Here is a 19,997-nt window from a genome sequence, read left to right as displayed (position 1 = left end):
AGAAAGCACAACTACCTTCCAGTAGCTGCCATAACTAGTACACTTTAACCCACTACACCATCAGACCTTACAAAAGAAGTAGAGACTTCGAGATATATATACATCTCAAATATCTCCACCTCCCGAGGGCACTAGACAAGTGTGAGGTTAGTCTGCGTTTTTCATCAAGCCACTGTCAATGTGAGAGAACTCGTGTCCATGCTATAAGCCTATACTTGCATAAACCACAAGTGAAGATTAACAATCTTTGGACAACACCCACCAGTGGGACTCGAACCCAGAAAGCACAACTACCTTCCAGTAGCTGCCATAACTAGTACGCTTTAACCCACTACACCATCAGACCCTACAAAAGAAGTAGAGACTTCGAGATATATATATATCTCAAATATCTCCACCTCCCGAGGGCACTAGACAAGTGTGAGGTTAGTCTGCGTTTTTCATCAAGCAACTGTCAATGTGAGAGAACTCGTGTCCATGCTATAAGCCTATACTTGCATAAACCACAAGTGAAGATTAACAATCTTTGGACAACACCCTCCAGTGGGACTCTAACCCAGAAAGCACAACTACCTTCCAGTAGCTGCCATAACTAGTACGCTTTAACCCACTACACCATCAGACCCTACAAAAGAAGTAGAGACTTCGAGATATATATACATCTCAAATATCTCCACCTCCCGAGGGCACTAGACAAGTGTGAGGTTAGTCTGCGTTTTTCATCAAGCCACTGTCAATGTGAGAGAACTCGTGTCCATGCTATAAGCCTATACTTGCATAAACTAAAAGTGAAGATTAACAATCTTTGGACAACACCCACCAGTGGGACTCGAACCCAGAAAGCACAACTACCTTCCAGTAGCTGCCATAACTAGTACGCTTTAACCCACTACACCATCAGACCCTACAAAAGAAGTAGAGACTTCGAGATATATATACATCTCAAATATCTCCACCTCCCGAGGGCACTAGACAAGTGTGAGGTTAGTCTGCGTTTTTCATCAAGCCACTGTCAATGTGAGAGAACTCGTGTCCATGCTATAAGCCTATAATTGCATAAACCACAAGTGAAGATTAACAATCTTTGGACAACACCCACCAGTGGGACTCGAACCCAGAAAGCACAACTACCTTCCAGTAGCTGCCATAACTAGTACACTTTAACCCACTACACCATCAGACCCTACAAAAAAGTAGAGACTTCGAGATATATATACATCTCAAATATCTCTACCTCCCGAGGGCACTAGACAAGTGTGAGGTTAGTCTGCGTTTTTCATCAAGCCACTGTCAATGTGAGAGAACTCGTGTCCATGCTATAAGAGTATACTTGCAAAAACCACAAGTGAAGATTAACAATCTTTGGACAACACCCACCAGTGGGACTCGAACCCAGAAAGCACAACTACCTTCCAGTAGCTGCCATAACTAGTACGCTTTAACCCACTACACCATCAGACCCTACAAAAGAAGTAGAGACTTCGAGATATATATACATCTCAAATATCTCCACCTACCGAGGGCACTAGACAAGTGTGAGGTTAGTCTGCGTTTTTCATCAAGCCACTGTCAATGTGAGAGAACTCGTGTCCATGCTATAAGCCTATACTTGCATAAACCACAAGTGAAGATTAACAATCTTTGGACAACACCCACCAGTGGGACTCGAACCCAGAAAGCACAACTACCTTCCAGTAGCTGCCATAACTAGTACGCTTTAACCCACTACACCATCAGACCCTACAAAAGAAGTAGAGACTTCGAGATATATATATATCTCAAATATCTCCACCTCCCGAGGGCACTAGACAAGTGTGAGGTTAGTCTGCGTTTTTCATCAAGCAACTGTCAATGTGAGAGAACTCGTGTCCATGCTATAAGCCTATACTTGCATAAACCACAAGTGAAGATTAACAATCTTTGGACAACACCCACCAGTGGGACTCTAACCCAGAAAGCACAACTACCTTCCAGTAGCTGCCATAACTAGTACTCTTTAACCCACTACACCATCAGACCCTACAAAAGAAGTAGAGACTTCGAGATATATATACATCTCAAATATCTCCACCTCCCGAGGGCACTAGACAAGTGTGAGGTTAGTCTGCGTTTTTCATCAAGCCACTGTCAATGTGAGAGAACTCGTGTCCATGCTATAAGCCTATAATTGCATAAACCACAAGTGAAGATTAACAATCTTTGGACATCACTCACCAGTGGGACTCGAACCCAGAAAGCACAACTACTTTCCAGTAGCTGCCATAACTAGTACGCTTTAACCCACTACACCATCAGACCCTTCAAAAGAAGTAGAGACTTCGAGATATATATACATCTCAAATATCTCCACCTCCCGAGGGCACTAGACAAGTGTGAGGTTAGTCTACGTTTTTCATCAAGCCACTGTCAATGTGAGAGAACTCGTGTCCATGCTATAAGCCTATAATTGCATAAACCACAAGTGAAGATTAACAATCTTTGGACAACACCCACCAGTGGGACTCGAACCCAGAAAGTACAACTACCTTCCAGTAGCTGCCATAACTAGTACACTTTAACCCACTACACCATCAGATCTTACAAAAGAAGTAGAGACTTCTTTTCATCAAGCCACTGTCAATGTGAGAGAACTCATGTCCATGCTATAAGCCTATACTTGCATAAACTAAAAGTGAAGATTAACAATCTTTGGACAACACCCACCAGTGGGACTCGAACCCAGAAAGCACAACTACCTTCCAGTAGCTGCCATAACTAGTACACTTTAACCCACTACACCATCAGACCTTACAAAAGAAGTAGAGACTTCGAGATATATATACATCTCAAATATCTCCACCTCCCGAGGGCACTAGACAAGTGTGAGGTTAGTCTGCGTTTTTCATCAAGCCACTGTCAATGTGAGAGAACTCGTGTCCATGCTATAAGCCTATACTTGCATAAACTAAAAGTGAAGATTAACAATCTTTGGACAACACCCACCAGTGGGACTCGAACCCAGAAAGCACAACTATCTTCCAGTAGCTGCCATAACTAGTACGCTTTAACCCACTACACCATCAGACCCTACAAAAGAAGTAGAGACTTCGAGATATATATACATCTCAAATATCTCCACCTCCCGAGGGCACTAGACAAGTGTGAGGTTAGTCTGCGTTTTTCATCAAGCCACTGTCAATGTGAGAGAACTCGTGTCCATGCTATAAGCCTATAATTGCATAAACCACAAGTGAAGATTAACAATCTTTGGACAACACCCACCAGTGGGACTCGAACCCAGAAAGCACAACTACCTTCCAGTAGCTGCCATAACTAGTACACTTTAACCCACTACACCATCAGACCCTACAAAAGAAGTAGAGACTTCGAGATATATATACATCTCAAATATCTCCACCTCCCGAGGGCACTAGACAAGTGTGAGGTTAGTCTGCGTTTTTCATCAAGCCACTGTCAATGTGAGAGAACTCGTGTCCATGCTATAAGCCTATACTTGCATAAACCAAAAGTGAAGATTAACAATCTTTGGACAACACCCACCAGTGGGACTCGAACCCAGAAAGCACAACTACCTTCCAGTAGCTGCCATAACTAGTACGCTTTAACCCACTACACCATCAGACCCTACAAAAGAAGTAGAGACTTCGAGATATATATACATCTCAAATATCTCCACCTCCCGAGGGCACTAGACAAGTGTGAGGTTAGTCTGCGTTTTTCATCAAGCCACTGTCAATGTGAGAGAACTCGTGTCCATGCTATAAGCCTATACTTGCATAAACCAAAAGTGAAGATTAACAATCTTTGGACAACACCCACCAGTGGGACTCGAACCCAGAAAGCACAACTACCTTCCAGTAGCTGCCATAACTAGTATGCTTTAACCCACTACACCATCAGACCCTACAAAAGAAGTAGAGACTTCGAGATATATATACATCTCAAATATCTCCACCTCCCGAGGGCACTAGACAAGTGTGAGGTTAGTCTGCATTTTTCATCAAGCCACTGTCAATGTGAGAGAACTCGTGTCCATGCTATAAGCCTATACTTGCATAAACCACAAGTGAAGATTAACAATCTTTGGACAACACCCACCAGTGGGACTCGACCCAGAAAGCACAACTACCTTCCAGTAGCTTCCATAACTAGTACGCTTTAACCCACTACACCATCAGACCCTACAAAAGAAGTAGAGACTTCGAGATATATATACATCTCAAATATCTCCACCTCCCGAGGGCACTAGACAAGTGTGAGGTTAGTCTGCGTTTTTCATCAAGCAACTGTCAATGTGAGAGAACTCGTGTCCATGCTATAAGCCTATAAATGCATAAACCACAAGTGAAGATAAACAATCTTTGGACAACACCCACCAGTGGGACTCGAACCCAGAAAGCACAGCTACCTTCCAGTAGCTGCCATAACAAGTACGCTTTAACCCACTACACCATCAGACCTTACAAAAGAAGTAGAGACTTCGAGATATATATACATCTCAAATATCTCCACCTCCCGAGGGCACTAGACAAGTGTGAGGTTAGTCTGCGTTTTTCATCAAGCAACTGTCAATGTGAGAGAACTCGTGTCCATGCTATAAGCCTATAATTGCATAAACCACAAGTGAAGATAAACAATCTTTGGACAACACCCACCAGTGGGACTCGAACCCAGAAAGTACAACTACCTTCCAGTAGCTGCCATAACTAGTACACTTTAACCCACTACACCATCAGATCTTACAAAAGAAGTAGAGACTTCTTTTCATCAAGCCACTGTCAATGTGAGAGAACTCGTGTCCATGCTATAAGCCTATACTTGCATAAACTAAAAGTGAAGATTAACAATCTTTGGACAACACCCACCAGTGGGACTCGAACCCAGAAAGCACAACTACCTTCCAGTAGCTGCCATAACTAGTACACTTTAACCCACTACACCATCAGACCTTACAAAAGAAGTAGAGACTTCGAGATATATATACATCTCAAATATCTCCACCTCCCGAGGGCACTAGACAAGTGTGAGGTTAGTCTGCGTTTTTCATCAAGCCACTGTCAATGTGAGAGAACTCGTGTCCATGCTATAAGCCTATACTTGCATAAACTAAAAGTGAAGATTAACAATCTTTGGACAACACCCACCAGTGGGACTCGAACCCAGAAAGCACAACTACCTTCCAGTAGCTGCCATAACTAGTACGCTTTAACCCACTACACCATCAGACCCTACAAAAGAAGTAGAGACTTCGAGATATATATACATCTCAAATATCTCCACCTCCCGAGGGCACTAGACAAGTGTGAGGTTAGTCTGCGTTTTTCATCAAGCCACTGTCAATGTGAGAGAACTCGTGTCCATGCTATAAGCCTATTATTGCATAAACCACAAGTGAAGATTAACAATCTTTGGACAACACCCACCAGTGGGACTCGAACCCAGAAAGCACAACTACCTTCCAGTAGCTGCCATAACTAGTACACTTTAACCCACTACACCATCAGACCCTACAAAAGAAGTAGAGACTTCGAGATATATATACATCTCAAATATCTCCACCTCCCGAGGGCACTAGACAAGTGTGAGGTTAGTCTGCGTTTTTCATCAAGCCACTGTCAATGTGAGAGAACTCGTGTCCATGCTATAAGCCTATACTTGCATAAACCAAAAGTGAAGATTAACAATCTTTGGACAACACCCACCAGTGGGACTCGAACCCAGAAAGCACAACTACCTTCCAGTAGCTGCCATAACTAGTACGCTTTAACCCACTACACCATCAGACCCTACAAAAGAAGTAGAGACTTCGAGATATATATACATCTCAAATATCTCCACCTCCCGAGGGCACTAGACAAGTGTGAGGTTAGTCTGCGTTTTTCATCAAGCCACTGTCAATGTGAGAGAACTCGTGTCCATGCTATAAGCCTATACTTGCATAAACCAAAAGTGAAGATTAACAATCTTTGGACAACACCCACCAGTGGGACTCGAACCCAGAAAGCACAACTACCTTCCAGTAGCTGCCATAACTAGTATGCTTTAACCCACTACACCATCAGACCCTACAAAAGAAGTAGAGACTTCGAGATATATATACATCTCAAATATCTCCACCTCCCGAGGGCACTAGACAAGTGTGAGGTTAGTCTGCATTTTTCATCAAGCCACTGTCAATGTGAGAGAACTCGTGTCCATGCTATAAGCCTATACTTGCATAAACCACAAGTGAAGATTAACAATCTTTGGACAACACCCACCAGTGGGACTCGACCCAGAAAGCACAACTACCTTCCAGTAGCTTCCATAACTAGTACGCTTTAACCCACTACACCATCAGACCCTACAAAAGAAGTAGAGACTTCGAGATATATATACATCTCAAATATCTCCAATTCCCGAGGGCACTAGACAAGTGTGAGGTTAGTCTGCGTTTTTCATCAAGCAACTGTCAATGTGAGAGAACTCGTGTCCATGCTATAAGCCTATAATTGCATAAACCACAAGTGAAGATAAACAATCTTTGGACAACACCCACCAGTGGGACTCGAACCCAGAAAGCACAGCTACCTTCCAGTAGCTGCCATAACAAGTACGCTTTAACCCACTACACCATCAGACCTTACAAAAGAAGTAGAGACTTCGAGATATATATACATCTCAAATATCTCTACCTCCCGAGGGCACTAGACAAGTGTGAGGTTAGTCTGCGTTTTTCATCAAGCCACTGTCAATGTTAGAGAACTCGTGTCCATGCTATAAGCCTATACTTGCATAAACTAAAAGTGAAGATTAACAATCTTTGGACAACACCCACCAGTGGGACTCGAACCCAGAAAGCACAACTACCTTCCAGTAGCTGCCATAACTAGTACGCTTTAACCCACTACACCATCAGACCCTACAAAAGAAGTAGAGACTTCGAGATATATATACATCTCAAATATCTCCACCTCCCGAGGGCACTAGACAAGTGTGAGGTTAGTCTGCGTTTTTCATCAAGCCACTGTCAATGTGAGAGAACTCGTGTCCATGCTATAAGAGTATACTTGCATAAACCACAAGTGAAGATTAACAATCTTTGGACAACACCCACCAGTGGGACTCGAACCCAGAAAGCACAACTACCTTCCAGTAGCTGCCATAACTAGTACGCTTTAACCCACTACACCATCAAACCCTACAAAAGAAGTAGAGACTTCGAGATAAATATACATCTCAAATATCTCCACCTCCCAAGGGCACTAGACAAGTGTGAGGTTAGTCTGCATTTTTCATCAAGCCACAGTCAATGTGAGAGAACTCGAGTCCATGCTATAAGCCTATACTTGCATAAACCACAAGTGAAGATTAACAATCTTTGGACAACACCCACCAGTGGGACTCGAACCCAGAAAGCACAGCTACCTTCCAGTAGCTGCCATAACAAGTACGCTTTAACCCACTACACCATCAGACCTTACAAAAGAAGTAGAGACTTCGAGATATATATACATCTCAAATATCTCCACCTCCCGAGGGCACTAGACAAGTGTGAGGTTAGTCTGCGTTTTTCATCAAGCAACTGTCAATGTGAGAGAACTCGTGTCCATGCTATAAGCCTATAATTGCATAAACCACAAGTGAAGATAAACAATCTTTGGACAACACCCACCAGTGGGACTCGAACCCAGAAAGTACAACTACCTTCCAGTAGCTGCCATAACTAGTACACTTTAACCCACTACACCATCAGATCTTACAAAAGAAGTAGAGACTTCTTTTCATCAAGCCACTGTCAATGTGAGAGAACTCGTGTCCATGCTATAAGCCTATACTTGCATAAACTAAAAGTGAAGATTAACAATCTTTGGACAACACCCACCAGTGGGACTCGAACCCAGAAAGCACAACTACCTTCCAGTAGCTGCCATAACTAGTACACTTTAACCCACTACACCATCAGACCTTACAAAAGAAGTAGAGACTTCGAGATATATATACATCTCAAATATCTCCACCTCCCGAGGGCACTAGACAAGTGTGAGGTTAGTCTGCGTTTTTCATCAAGCCACTGTCAATGTGAGAGAACTCGTGTCCATGCTATAAGCCTATACTTGCATAAACTAAAAGTGAAGATTAACAATCTTTGGACAACACCCACCAGTGGGACTCGAACCCAGAAAGCACAACTACCTTCCAGTAGCTGCCATAACTAGTACGCTTTAACCCACTACACCATCAGACCCTACAAAAGAAGTAGAGACTTCGAGATATATATACATCTCAAATATCTCCACCTCCCGAGGGCACTAGACAAGTGTGAGGTTAGTCTGCGTTTTTCATCAAGCCACTGTCAATGTGAGAGAACTCGTGTCCATGCTATAAGCCTATTATTGCATAAACCACAAGTGAAGATTAACAATCTTTGGACAACACCCACCAGTGGGACTCGAACCCAGAAAGCACAACTACCTTCCAGTAGCTGCCATAACTAGTACACTTTAACCCACTACACCATCAGACCCTACAAAAGAAGTAGAGACTTCGAGATATATATACATCTCAAATATCTCCACCTCCCGAGGGCACTAGACAAGTGTGAGGTTAGTCTGCGTTTTTCATCAAGCCACTGTCAATGTGAGAGAACTCGTGTCCATGCTATAAGCCTATACTTGCATAAACCAAAAGTGAAGATTAACAATCTTTGGACAACACCCACCAGTGGGACTCGAACCCAGAAAGCACAACTACCTTCCAGTAGCTGCCATAACTAGTACGCTTTAACCCACTACACCATCAGACCCTACAAAAGAAGTAGAGACTTCGAGATATATATACATCTCAAATATCTCCACCTCCCGAGGGCACTAGACAAGTGTGAGGTTAGTCTGCGTTTTTCATCAAGCCACTGTCAATGTGAGAGAACTCGTGTCCATGCTATAAGCCTATACTTGCATAAACCAAAAGTGAAGATTAACAATCTTTGGACAACACCCACCAGTGGGACTCGAACCCAGAAAGCACAACTACCTTCCAGTAGCTGCCATAACTAGTATGCTTTAACCCACTACACCATCAGACCCTACAAAAGAAGTAGAGACTTCGAGATATATATACATCTCAAATATCTCCACCTCCCGAGGGCACTAGACAAGTGTGAGGTTAGTCTGCATTTTTCATCAAGCCACTGTCAATGTGAGAGAACTCGTGTCCATGCTATAAGCCTATACTTGCATAAACCACAAGTGAAGATTAACAATCTTTGGACAACACCCACCAGTGGGACTCGACCCAGAAAGCACAACTACCTTCCAGTAGCTTCCATAACTAGTACGCTTTAACCCACTACACCATCAGACCCTACAAAAGAAGTAGAGACTTCGAGATATATATACATCTCAAATATCTCCACCTCCCGAGGGCACTAGACAAGTGTGAGGTTAGTCTGCGTTTTTCATCAAGCAACTGTCAATGTGAGAGAACTCGTGTCCATGCTATAAGCCTATAATTGCATAAACCACAAGTGAAGATAAACAATCTTTGGACAACACCCACCAGTGGGACTCGAACCCAGAAAGCACAGCTACCTTCCAGTAGCTGCCATAACAAGTACGCTTTAACCCACTACACCATCAGACCTTACAAAAGAAGTAGAGACTTCGAGATATATATACATCTCAAATATCTCTACCTCCCGAGGGCACTAGACAAGTGTGAGGTTAGTCTGCGTTTTTCATCAAGCCACTGTCAATGTTAGAGAACTCGTGTCCATGCTATAAGCCTATACTTGCATAAACTAAAAGTGAAGATTAACAATCTTTGGACAACACCCACCAGTGGGACTCGAACCCAGAAAGCACAACTACCTTCCAGTAGCTGCCATAACTAGTACGCTTTAACCCACTACACCATCAGACCCTACAAAAGAAGTAGAGACTTCGAGATATATATACATCTCAAATATCTCCACCTCCCGAGGGCACTAGACAAGTGTGAGGTTAGTCTGCGTTTTTCATCAAGCCACTGTCAATGTGAGAGAACTCGTGTCCATGCTATAAGAGTATACTTGCATAAACCACAAGTGAAGATTAACAATCTTTGGACAACACCCACCAGTGGGACTCGAACCCAGAAAGCACAACTACCTTCCAGTAGCTGCCATAACTAGTACGCTTTAACCCACTACACCATCAAACCCTACAAAAGAAGTAGAGACTTCGAGATAAATATACATCTCAAATATCTCCACCTCCCAAGGGCACTAGACAAGTGTGAGGTTAGTCTGCATTTTTCATCAAGCCACAGTCAATGTGAGAGAACTCGAGTCCATGCTATAAGCCTATACTTGCATAAACCACAAGTGAAGATTAACAATCTTTGGACAACACCCACCAGTGGGACTCGAACCCAGAAAGCACAACTACCTTCCAGTAGCTGCCATAACTAGTACGCTTTAACCCACTACATCATTAGACCCTACAAAAGAAGTAGAGACTTCGAGATATATATACATCTCAAATATCTCCACCTCCCGAGGGCACTAGACAAGTGTAAGGTTAGTCTGCGTTTTTCATCAAGCCACTGTCAATGTGAGAGAACTCGTGTCCATGCTATAAGCCTATACTTGCATAAACCACAAGTGAAGATTAACAATCTTTGGACAATATATATATATATATATATATATATATATATATATATATATATATATATATATATATATATATATATATATATATATATTTATATATATATATATATATATATATATATATATATATATATATATATATATATATATATATATATATATATATATATATATATATATATATATATATATATATATATATATATATATATATCTGCGCTGAAGAGCAGAGGTGCAGACGTTGATTCACCAATCAGAAGCGGGCTGGCTGAAATTGGTGGTTTGGTGATCAAAGAAGGTGGAGGGGGGAGGTAGAGAGCAAGTGTCTGATACGAATGTGCTTGGCAGAAACGTATTTTACTCAAGATGTACTACACTTGCTTGTAGTATCTAGATGTTGTAGATGTACTGAAGTAACATGATGATAGGAAAGAGCAGGCCAAATCTCTCTTGAAGGAGATTATCGTATCAATATATATATATATATATATATATATATATATATATATATATATATATATATATATATATATATATATATATATATATATATATATATATATATATATATATATATATATATATAACTGAAAACTCACACCCCAGAAGTGACTCGAACCCATACTCCCAGGAGCAACGCAACTGGTATGTACAAGACGCCTTAATCCACTTGACCATCACGACCAGACATAATGAGGTGATAGCCGAGGCTATTTGAACCACCTCACCGCCGGCACTCGGATAGTAATCTTGGGCATAGCATATAACCAAATCACCTCATTCTTTGGGGCACACGTGAGGAACACAAATGCGAACAAGCCTGAATGGTCCCCAGGACAATATGCAACTGAAAACTCACACCCCAGGAGTGACTCGAACCCATACTCCCAGGAGCAACGCAACTGGTATGTACAAGACGCCTTAATCCACTTGACCATCACGACCGGTCATAATGAGGTGATAGACGAGGCTATTTGAACCACCTCACCGCCGGCACTCGGATAGTAATCTTGGGCATAGCATTTTACCAAATCACCTCATTCTTTGGGGCACACGTGAGGAACACAAATGCGAACAAGCCTGAATGGTCCCCAGGACAATATGCAACTGAAAACTCACACCCCAGAAGTGACTCGAACCCATACTCCCAGGAGCAACGCAACTGGTATGTACAAGACGCTTGACCATCACGACCGGACATAATGAGGTGATAGCCGAGGCTATTTGAACCACCCCACCGCCGGCACTCGGATAGTAATCTTGGGCATAGCATTTTACCAAATCACCTCATTCTTTGGGGCACACGTGAGGAACACAAATGCGAACAAGCCTGAATGGTGCCCAGGACAATATGCAACTGAAAACTCACACCCCAGAAGTGACTCGAACCCATACTCCCAGGAGCAACGCAACTGGTATGTACAAGACGCTTGACCATCACGACCGGACATAATGAGGTGATAGCCGAGGCTATTTGAACCACCCCACCGCCGGCACTCGGATAGTAATCTTGGGCATAGCATTTTACCAAATCACCTCATTCTTTGGGGCACACGTGAGGAACACAAATGCGAACAAGCCTGAGTGGTCCCCAGGACAATATGCAACTGAAAACTCACACCCCAGAAGTTACTCGAACCCATACTCCCAGGAGCAACGCAACTGGTATGTACAAGACGCCTTAATCCACTTGACCATCACGACCGGACATAATGAGGTGATAGCCGAGGCTATTTGAACCACCCCACCGCCGGCACTCGGATAGTAATCTTGGGCATAGCATTTTACCAAATCACCTCATTCTTTGGGGCACACGTGAGGAACACAAATGCGAACAAGCCAGTTGCATATTTTCCTGGGGACCATTCAGGCTTGTTCGCAATCTCTTCCCACAACCAAACCATCGCCAGAGAAATCCTAGTAAACAACACAGAAATCATCGATAGATACAGCGATAGCAGGCGGCTTGACGTTTGCGAGGCACTACACATCAAGAAGTCAACACCTGCAATCAACAGCCAATTAATGCACAACTATATTCTACCCACCTCAAGACTCCGCTCCAATATAGAAGCATCAAGAAATATGGACCAATAGGCTTTCTACAAACACTTCTATTCAATACCCATTGTTTCGTGTTCTGTCTTGTGTTGATGAAATTAATACCCTATTAATGCCACCTCTTGTTCTGTCTTGTGTTTATGAAATTAATACCCTATTAATGCCACCTCACCCCATCCACCTCACTCAAATGTAGATATAAAATCGGAGATGCGTAAGTTCTATTCAGTTGTGTATTTGTAAACTAAAGTCTTTGAAAATGTAATAAGTTTTACGAAACGCGCTCGTGTCGCGTCAGACTAGAAATAAAAATGAATTTTGGAGAATTGATTTTTGATTTACCTCCAACAGTGAAAAGAAATGTACGAAAGATTGAGAAAATTCGTGTTAGAATTATTAATCTTACTTTTTCGGTCATATTTAATAATATATATATATATATATATATATATATATAATATATATATATATATATATATATATATATATATATATATATATATATATATATATAGACTATATATATATATATATATATATATATATATATTTATATATATATATATATATATATATATATATATATATATATATATATATATATATATATATATATATATATGTCGTACCTAATAGCCAGAACGCACTTCTCAGCCTACTATTCAAGGCCCGATTTGCCTAATAAGCCAAGTTTTCATGAATTAATGTTTTTTTCGTCTACCTAACCTACCTAACCTAACCTAACCTAGCTTTTTTTGGGCTACCTAACCTAACCTTACCTATAAATATAGGTTAGGTTAGGTTAGGTAGGGTTGGTTAGGTTCGGTCATATATCTACGTTAATTTTAACTCCAATAAAAAAAAATTGACCTCATACATAGAGAAAAGGGTTGCTTTATCATTTCATAAGAAACAATTATAGTAAATATATTAATTCAGGAAAACTTGGCTTATTAGGCAAAATCGGGCCTTGAATAGTAGGCGGAAAAGTGAGTTCTGGCTACTAGGTACGACATATATATATATATATATATATATTATATATATATATATATATATATATATATATATATATATATATTAGTATATTTTGGTAGCAGTCTTTCCTGTAGACATATATTATTAAATATGACCGGAAAAGTAAGATTAATAATTCTAACGCGAATTTTCTCGATCTTTATTACGTTTCTTTTCACTGTTGATGGGTAATTCAAAAATCAATTCTCCAAAATTCATTTTATTTCTAGTCTGATGCGACACTTGAGTGCGTTTCGTAAAACTTATTACATTTTCAAAGACTTTAGTTTACACACACACACACAACTTTAACTGAATAGAGCTTACACATCTTCAAGTTTTTATACCTACATTTGGGTGAGATGACATGTTACAACAGTTTTGGATGAGGTGAAAATAACTTTTAACACAAGACAGGACACGAAACAATGGGTATTAAAGGTAGGTAAACTGCAGAAGGCCTATTTTATTGGCCATATTTCTTGGTGCTTCTATATTGGAGCGGAGTCTTGAAGTGGGTAGAATATAGTTGTGCATTATTAATTGGCTGTTGATTGCTGGTGTTGACTTCTTGATGTGTAGTGCCTCGTAGATGTCAAGCCGCCTGCTATCGCTGTATCTATCGATGATTTCTGTGTTGTTTGCTAAGATTTCTCTGGTGATGGTTTGGTTGTGGGAAGAGACTATATGTTCCTTAATGGAGCCCTGTTGCTTATGCATCGTTAAACGCCTGGAAAGAGATGTTGTTGTCTTGCCTATATAATGAGTTTTTTGAGGCTTACAGTCCCCAAGAGGGCATTTGAAGGCATAGACGACGTTGGTCTCTTTTAAAGCGTTCTGCTTTGTGTCTGGAGAGTTTCTCATGAGTTGGCTGGCCGTTTTTTTTGGTTTTATAGTATATTGTCAGTTGTATCTTCAGATTTTTGTCTGTAGGGATAACGTTTCTACTAACACTATCTTCCAGGACCCTTTCCTCCGTTTACTGGTTGTGGAAAAGAAGTTCCTGTAAAATAGTCTAATAGGGGGTATAGGTGTTGTGTTAGTTGTCTCTTCAGAGGTTGCATGGCGTTTCACTTTCCTTCTTATGATGTCTTCCACGAAACTTCCACTAACTCTACTCAGTTAAAGTTGTGTGTGTGTGTGGTGTAAACTAAAGTCTTTGAAAATGTAATAAGTTTTACGAAACGCACTCAAGTGTCCGCATCAGACTAGAAATAAAAATGAATTTTGGAGAATTGATTTTTGAATTACCATCAACAGTGAAAAGAAACGTAAGAAAGATCGAGAAATTTCGTGTTAGAATTATTAATCTTACTTTTTCGGTCATATATATATATATATATATATATATATATATATAATATATATATATATATATATATATATATATATATATATATATATATATTATATATATATATATATATATATATATATATATATATATATATATATATATATATATATATATATATATATATATATATATATATATATATATATATATATATATATATATATATATAATATATATATATATATATATATATATATATATATATATATATATATATATAATATATATATATATGTATATATATATATATGTATATATATATATATATATATATATATATTATATATATATATATATATATATATATATATATATATATATAAATATATATATATATATATATATATATATATATATATATATATATATATATATATAAATTGTTGCAAGTCGAGCAACAAATATTTTACATTGAACAACAATTGAGATTGGAAAAGCAGTATTGCCACCTCTGCTATACAGGAAAAAATAGACCCCAGACACACCCTGTGTGTAGTAATGGACCCCCAATACCGACACTTGAGGGGTAGTGGACCCCCATATAACACTATGGGCGGTAGTGGACACTATACAAACACTATGGGCGGTAGTTGACTTCATAGCGACCCTGTGGGCGGTAGTGGACCCCCTGCCGACCCTGTGGGCGGCATTGGACCCCCCTTACACACCGTGTGGGCGGTAGTGACCCCATACCGAACCTGTGGTTGGCAGTGGACTCCATACCGACCCTGTGGGTGGCAGTGGACCCCATACCGACCCTCTAGGCGGTAGTGACCCCCCTACCGACCCTGTGGGAGGGCAGTTGACCCTCTACCAACCATGTGGGCGGTAGTGGACCCTTTACCGACCCTGGTGGGCGGCAGTGGACCCTATATACCAATCCTGTGGGCGATACTGGACCCTATACTCCACCTGTGGGCGGCAATGGACGCCATACACATCCAGTGGGTGTTATTGGACCCCATACTTATTCTGTGGGTGGTTGGAGCCCGATACCCATCCTGTGGGTGATAGTGGATGCAATACTCAATCCTGTGGGTTGGTATTGGACCCCATACCCATTCTGTGGGTGGTTGTGAGCCCCATACCCATCCTGTCGGTGGTAGTGGGACGCCATACACATGCAGTGGATGGTATTGGACCCCATACCCTTCCTGTGGGTGGAAGTGATCCCCAAGTTTGCAGTAGTCTACCCATAAACATTCCAACATAACATCGTTTTCTGTTAGCGTTCCTACAAAACATTCTTTAACGATTTTTAAAGCGCAAACTATGGTATATAATATTGATTGGTGAAGCACTGTTATTCTATGTAATAATTTTATAGTGCTTATTATAATTTACTTAGAACAACTAATATTTCTCAAAACAAAACTACGAGCCTTCAATAGGATGTAGCTGATCTGTAATATTCAAAGAGCATGGACAATAGAATTTATTTATTTATTTATTTATTTATTTATATATATACAAGAAGGTACATTGGGTTTGTGAGAATACATTGGATAGTACAGTAATTACATTCTTGTAAAGCCACTAGTACGCGCAGCGTTTCGGGCAGGTCCTTAATCTAGCAGATAATATTAAGTAGGTAAGTTCAATCAGAATTGATAAATGAAAGATACATTACAATACAAAATGAGATGAGAGAGATAAGTATATTAAAGCACATTGTTATATTAAAGCTCTGATTGATTACATTGACAGCTTGATTAGTAATTTAAACAAGATTAATAGACACCATACAGCAGATTGACAGCACATATAAGACAGCAATGATCACAATGGTAAAGATGTTCAGAATGGGTACATAAAGATTGGAGACTGGGTAGCAAAAGATACAGATAAACAAGATTTATAAACACCATACAATAGAATGGCAGCACATATAAGAAAACAGCAATGATCTCAATGGTAAAGATGTTCAAATTGGGAACAAAAAGGTTGGGAGATTGGGTAGCAATAGATACAGTGCAATTTTAAGGCAAAAGAGAAAAACTATGAAGATGAAATTAGGTACTTTTTAGTATTGATTTTGAATGATGTAAAAGTTGGACAGCTTTTCAATTCAGTAGGGAGTGAATTCCATAAACTGGGTCCCTTTATTTGCATAGAGTGTATACACAAATTAAGTTTAACTCTGGGGATATCGAAGAGATATTTATTTCTGGTGTTGTGATAATGGGTCCTATTACATCTGTCCAGGAAGTTTTCAGACAAGGATTTGCATTTAAGAATAGGGTTTTGTAAATGTAGTTGACACAAGAGAATTTGTGGAGTGAGATTATGTTTAGCATGTTTAGGGTGTTAAACAAGGGGGCTGTGTGTTTGTCTGAAAGCAGAATTTGATATTATTCTGATAGCAGATTTTTGCTGGGTGATAATGGACTTGAGGTGGTTTGCAGTGGTTGAACCCCATGCACAGATACCATAGTTGAGATAGGGATAGATTAGTGCATAGTATAGAGAGATGAGAGCAGAGTTAGGAACATAATATCTGATTTTGGAGAGTATACCAACTGTTTTAGAGACTTTCTTAGTTATGTGTTGTATGTGGGTACTGAAGTTGAGTCTCTTGTCTAGGAATATGCCAAGAAACTTTCCATCATTTTTATTGCTAATGTTTACATTGTCAATCTGAAGCTGAATTGCATTTGTAGATTTGCTTCCAAATAGAATGTAGTAGGTCTTTTCTATGTTAAGTGTTAGTTTGTTGGTTAACATCCATAAGTGGACTTTTTTTTAGTTCATTATTAACAACATCATTTAGTGTATGTGGGGAAGGCGGGAAACGTTGGCGGGTGGCACCGGCTCCGACACTGCTGCTGAAAATTCGTGTTAATTTCGTCTCCACTCAACGCTGCATGGCCTAACTGCTGCCCAGCACGAGTTAAGTGCATGGAGACTTAATATGCCATAACTCACAGTGAACCTCAACAGTAATCAACCAAAATTAACCAATTTTCGCCTGCCTATCTACGACCCTTCTGCCAAGTGTTCCCTATACGCCCATCCCTACTATAATTCACCAAGTATCTACCTTTAGAACACTACCAAGAACCTATTCGCCGAAAACATGCCCAAACATAAACAATCAAGGTAGGGTGCCTCTCGCTCTGGTTCACTACTCCTAGAGATCTGAATGAAACACTGGCAACGCTGCAACCCTCGCCGATGTTGGTAAACACAGCATCCGCTCCCCCTCCTCACTCCCCACCTTCAACTCACCTCGAATCTCTAGCTGTAGAATTCACTCAATCTATGGCTCCCTGTCTAAACTTCAAACCTCTCAGAAGTAATCCATGGCTTCAGAAACTGCACAACCTTGTGAAAATGCAATCTGAAGCTATTTCGGCCCTCCAAGCCACAGTCACCCGACAACAACATATCATAGACTGCCTCCTTGAATCGTCGACGAAAACAACCAAGAAATTCTCAACATACAAACTGTTGCAAATGGTGCAATGGATCAAATACGTAAGATTCAGGCCGAAGAAACCCTCTCAGCTCAAAGTGACCTCCTTCAAAGCTGGAAAAACAGATCAATCTCCTTCAGATTCACCAGGCGGCTTCCGAAGATGACCAAGAGCAACAACAACTTCATGACTCCCTGATAATTAGCTCTACTGATCTACCTGATGAACAACAAGGTGAGAATTGCTGTAACATAGCCAACACCCTAATTAATTCAAAGATCATGTCAATGTTCAAATCAAATCGGCTATTAGGATAGACAAAAACAATCCCCGTAACAGTAGGAGAATGCTCATCAAACTTGCAAATCCCTCTGCGAAGTTTGACCTCATACAAGCAGCTGCTAAGCAAAAAACCAACCTCTGTATAAATGAGTGTCTTACAAAGCAGCGTGGATCCCTCCTCTTCAGGCTGCGTCAAATTCGCAAACAAAAACCTGGTCTTATCAAGCAGTGCTACACTAGGAATGGTACGATTTTTGCGAAGAAGGAAAGTACAGGAAAAAGATATGAAATAAAATGTGACCAACAACTCCTGGCCTTCTTAAGTGATTGTGGTATATCTGAAAACCTGAACCCGACCAATGCCAGTACTTAAAATAACTCTTTCAGTGCCTGAGCCTAACCTAACTTAATCTAACTTTGTCTAAGGTGCTGTCTCTGCCTTACCATTTACCTAATGTTCTCTCATTCATATAATTTCCTAAATAATCCATCAAGTCTCCATGCACTTATGCAAGCTTCTACCTCAGTCTGTAGAAGGTAAATTTCACAACCCATGTGGGATCTGAAAACTACAATTTTCATTATAATTGAACCAATCACGACTATTCTGCTATCTACGTTGATGGACGGGTACTGTGAGACGTAAATTGGTACGTGAGGAAGAGTTTGGGCCTTGGTAAAAAAGGTAACTGGAAACATATCACATATGTACTAAATCATATTCAACATATTGACTTTAAGCATTAAGTCATATATGTGCTGTCTTGTGTGAGAACGGGTTGAGTTTAGTGCAGTTTAGAGGTTTAAATAAATGAAGAAACGAGTTCCTCTTCGACATTTGCAGGAGGTCAAGTCTGGCATATTCAAAGAGATTGCTGGTCTGGAGGAGAAGGGTCGTCTCATATACAGAACTCACTCGCAGTTCGAGGAGAGCATCAACATATTGGTGAGGAGAGGTGACCACGTCCTCATGGAGCCTGATTTTGGCTTAAAGATTTACATTTCTAGAGATTTCACAGTTTCAGGTAATTTATAATGTGTTATCATTTTCTGTGTTATTAAGAAATGTGAATGACTTTTCAGTACATATTTACAGAGAGAGAGAGAGAGAGAGAGAGAGAGAGAGAGAGAGAGAGAGAGAGAGAGAGAGAGAGAGAGAGAGAGAGAGAGAGAGAGAGAGAGAGACAGAGAGAGAGAGAGAGAGAGAGAGAGAGAGAGAGAGAGAGAGAGA

The 19,997-nt window shown here is 40.3% G+C and overlaps 1 protein-coding gene across 1 annotated transcript in view; it reads left to right on the top strand.

Moving 5' to 3' along the window:
• The window catches only part of LOC123749412 (probable glutamate receptor), a 79,350-nt gene that overhangs the window by 53,673 nt on the left and 5,680 nt on the right, over positions 1 to 19,997 (top strand). The window contains exon 10 of the mRNA XM_069335570.1: positions 19,611 to 19,791. Within this exon, the coding sequence (XP_069191671.1) occupies positions 19,611 to 19,791 (181 nt within the window). The remainder of the gene's footprint in view (positions 1 to 19,610; positions 19,792 to 19,997) is intronic.

The sequence above is a fragment of the Procambarus clarkii genome, chromosome 4 (assembly GCF_040958095.1).
Source record: "Procambarus clarkii isolate CNS0578487 chromosome 4, FALCON_Pclarkii_2.0, whole genome shotgun sequence".
Lineage (NCBI taxonomy): Eukaryota > Metazoa > Arthropoda > Malacostraca > Decapoda > Cambaridae > Procambarus > Procambarus clarkii.
Note: the sequence above shows the minus strand (reverse complement) of the source record. Positions and strands in the feature narration are given on the sequence as shown.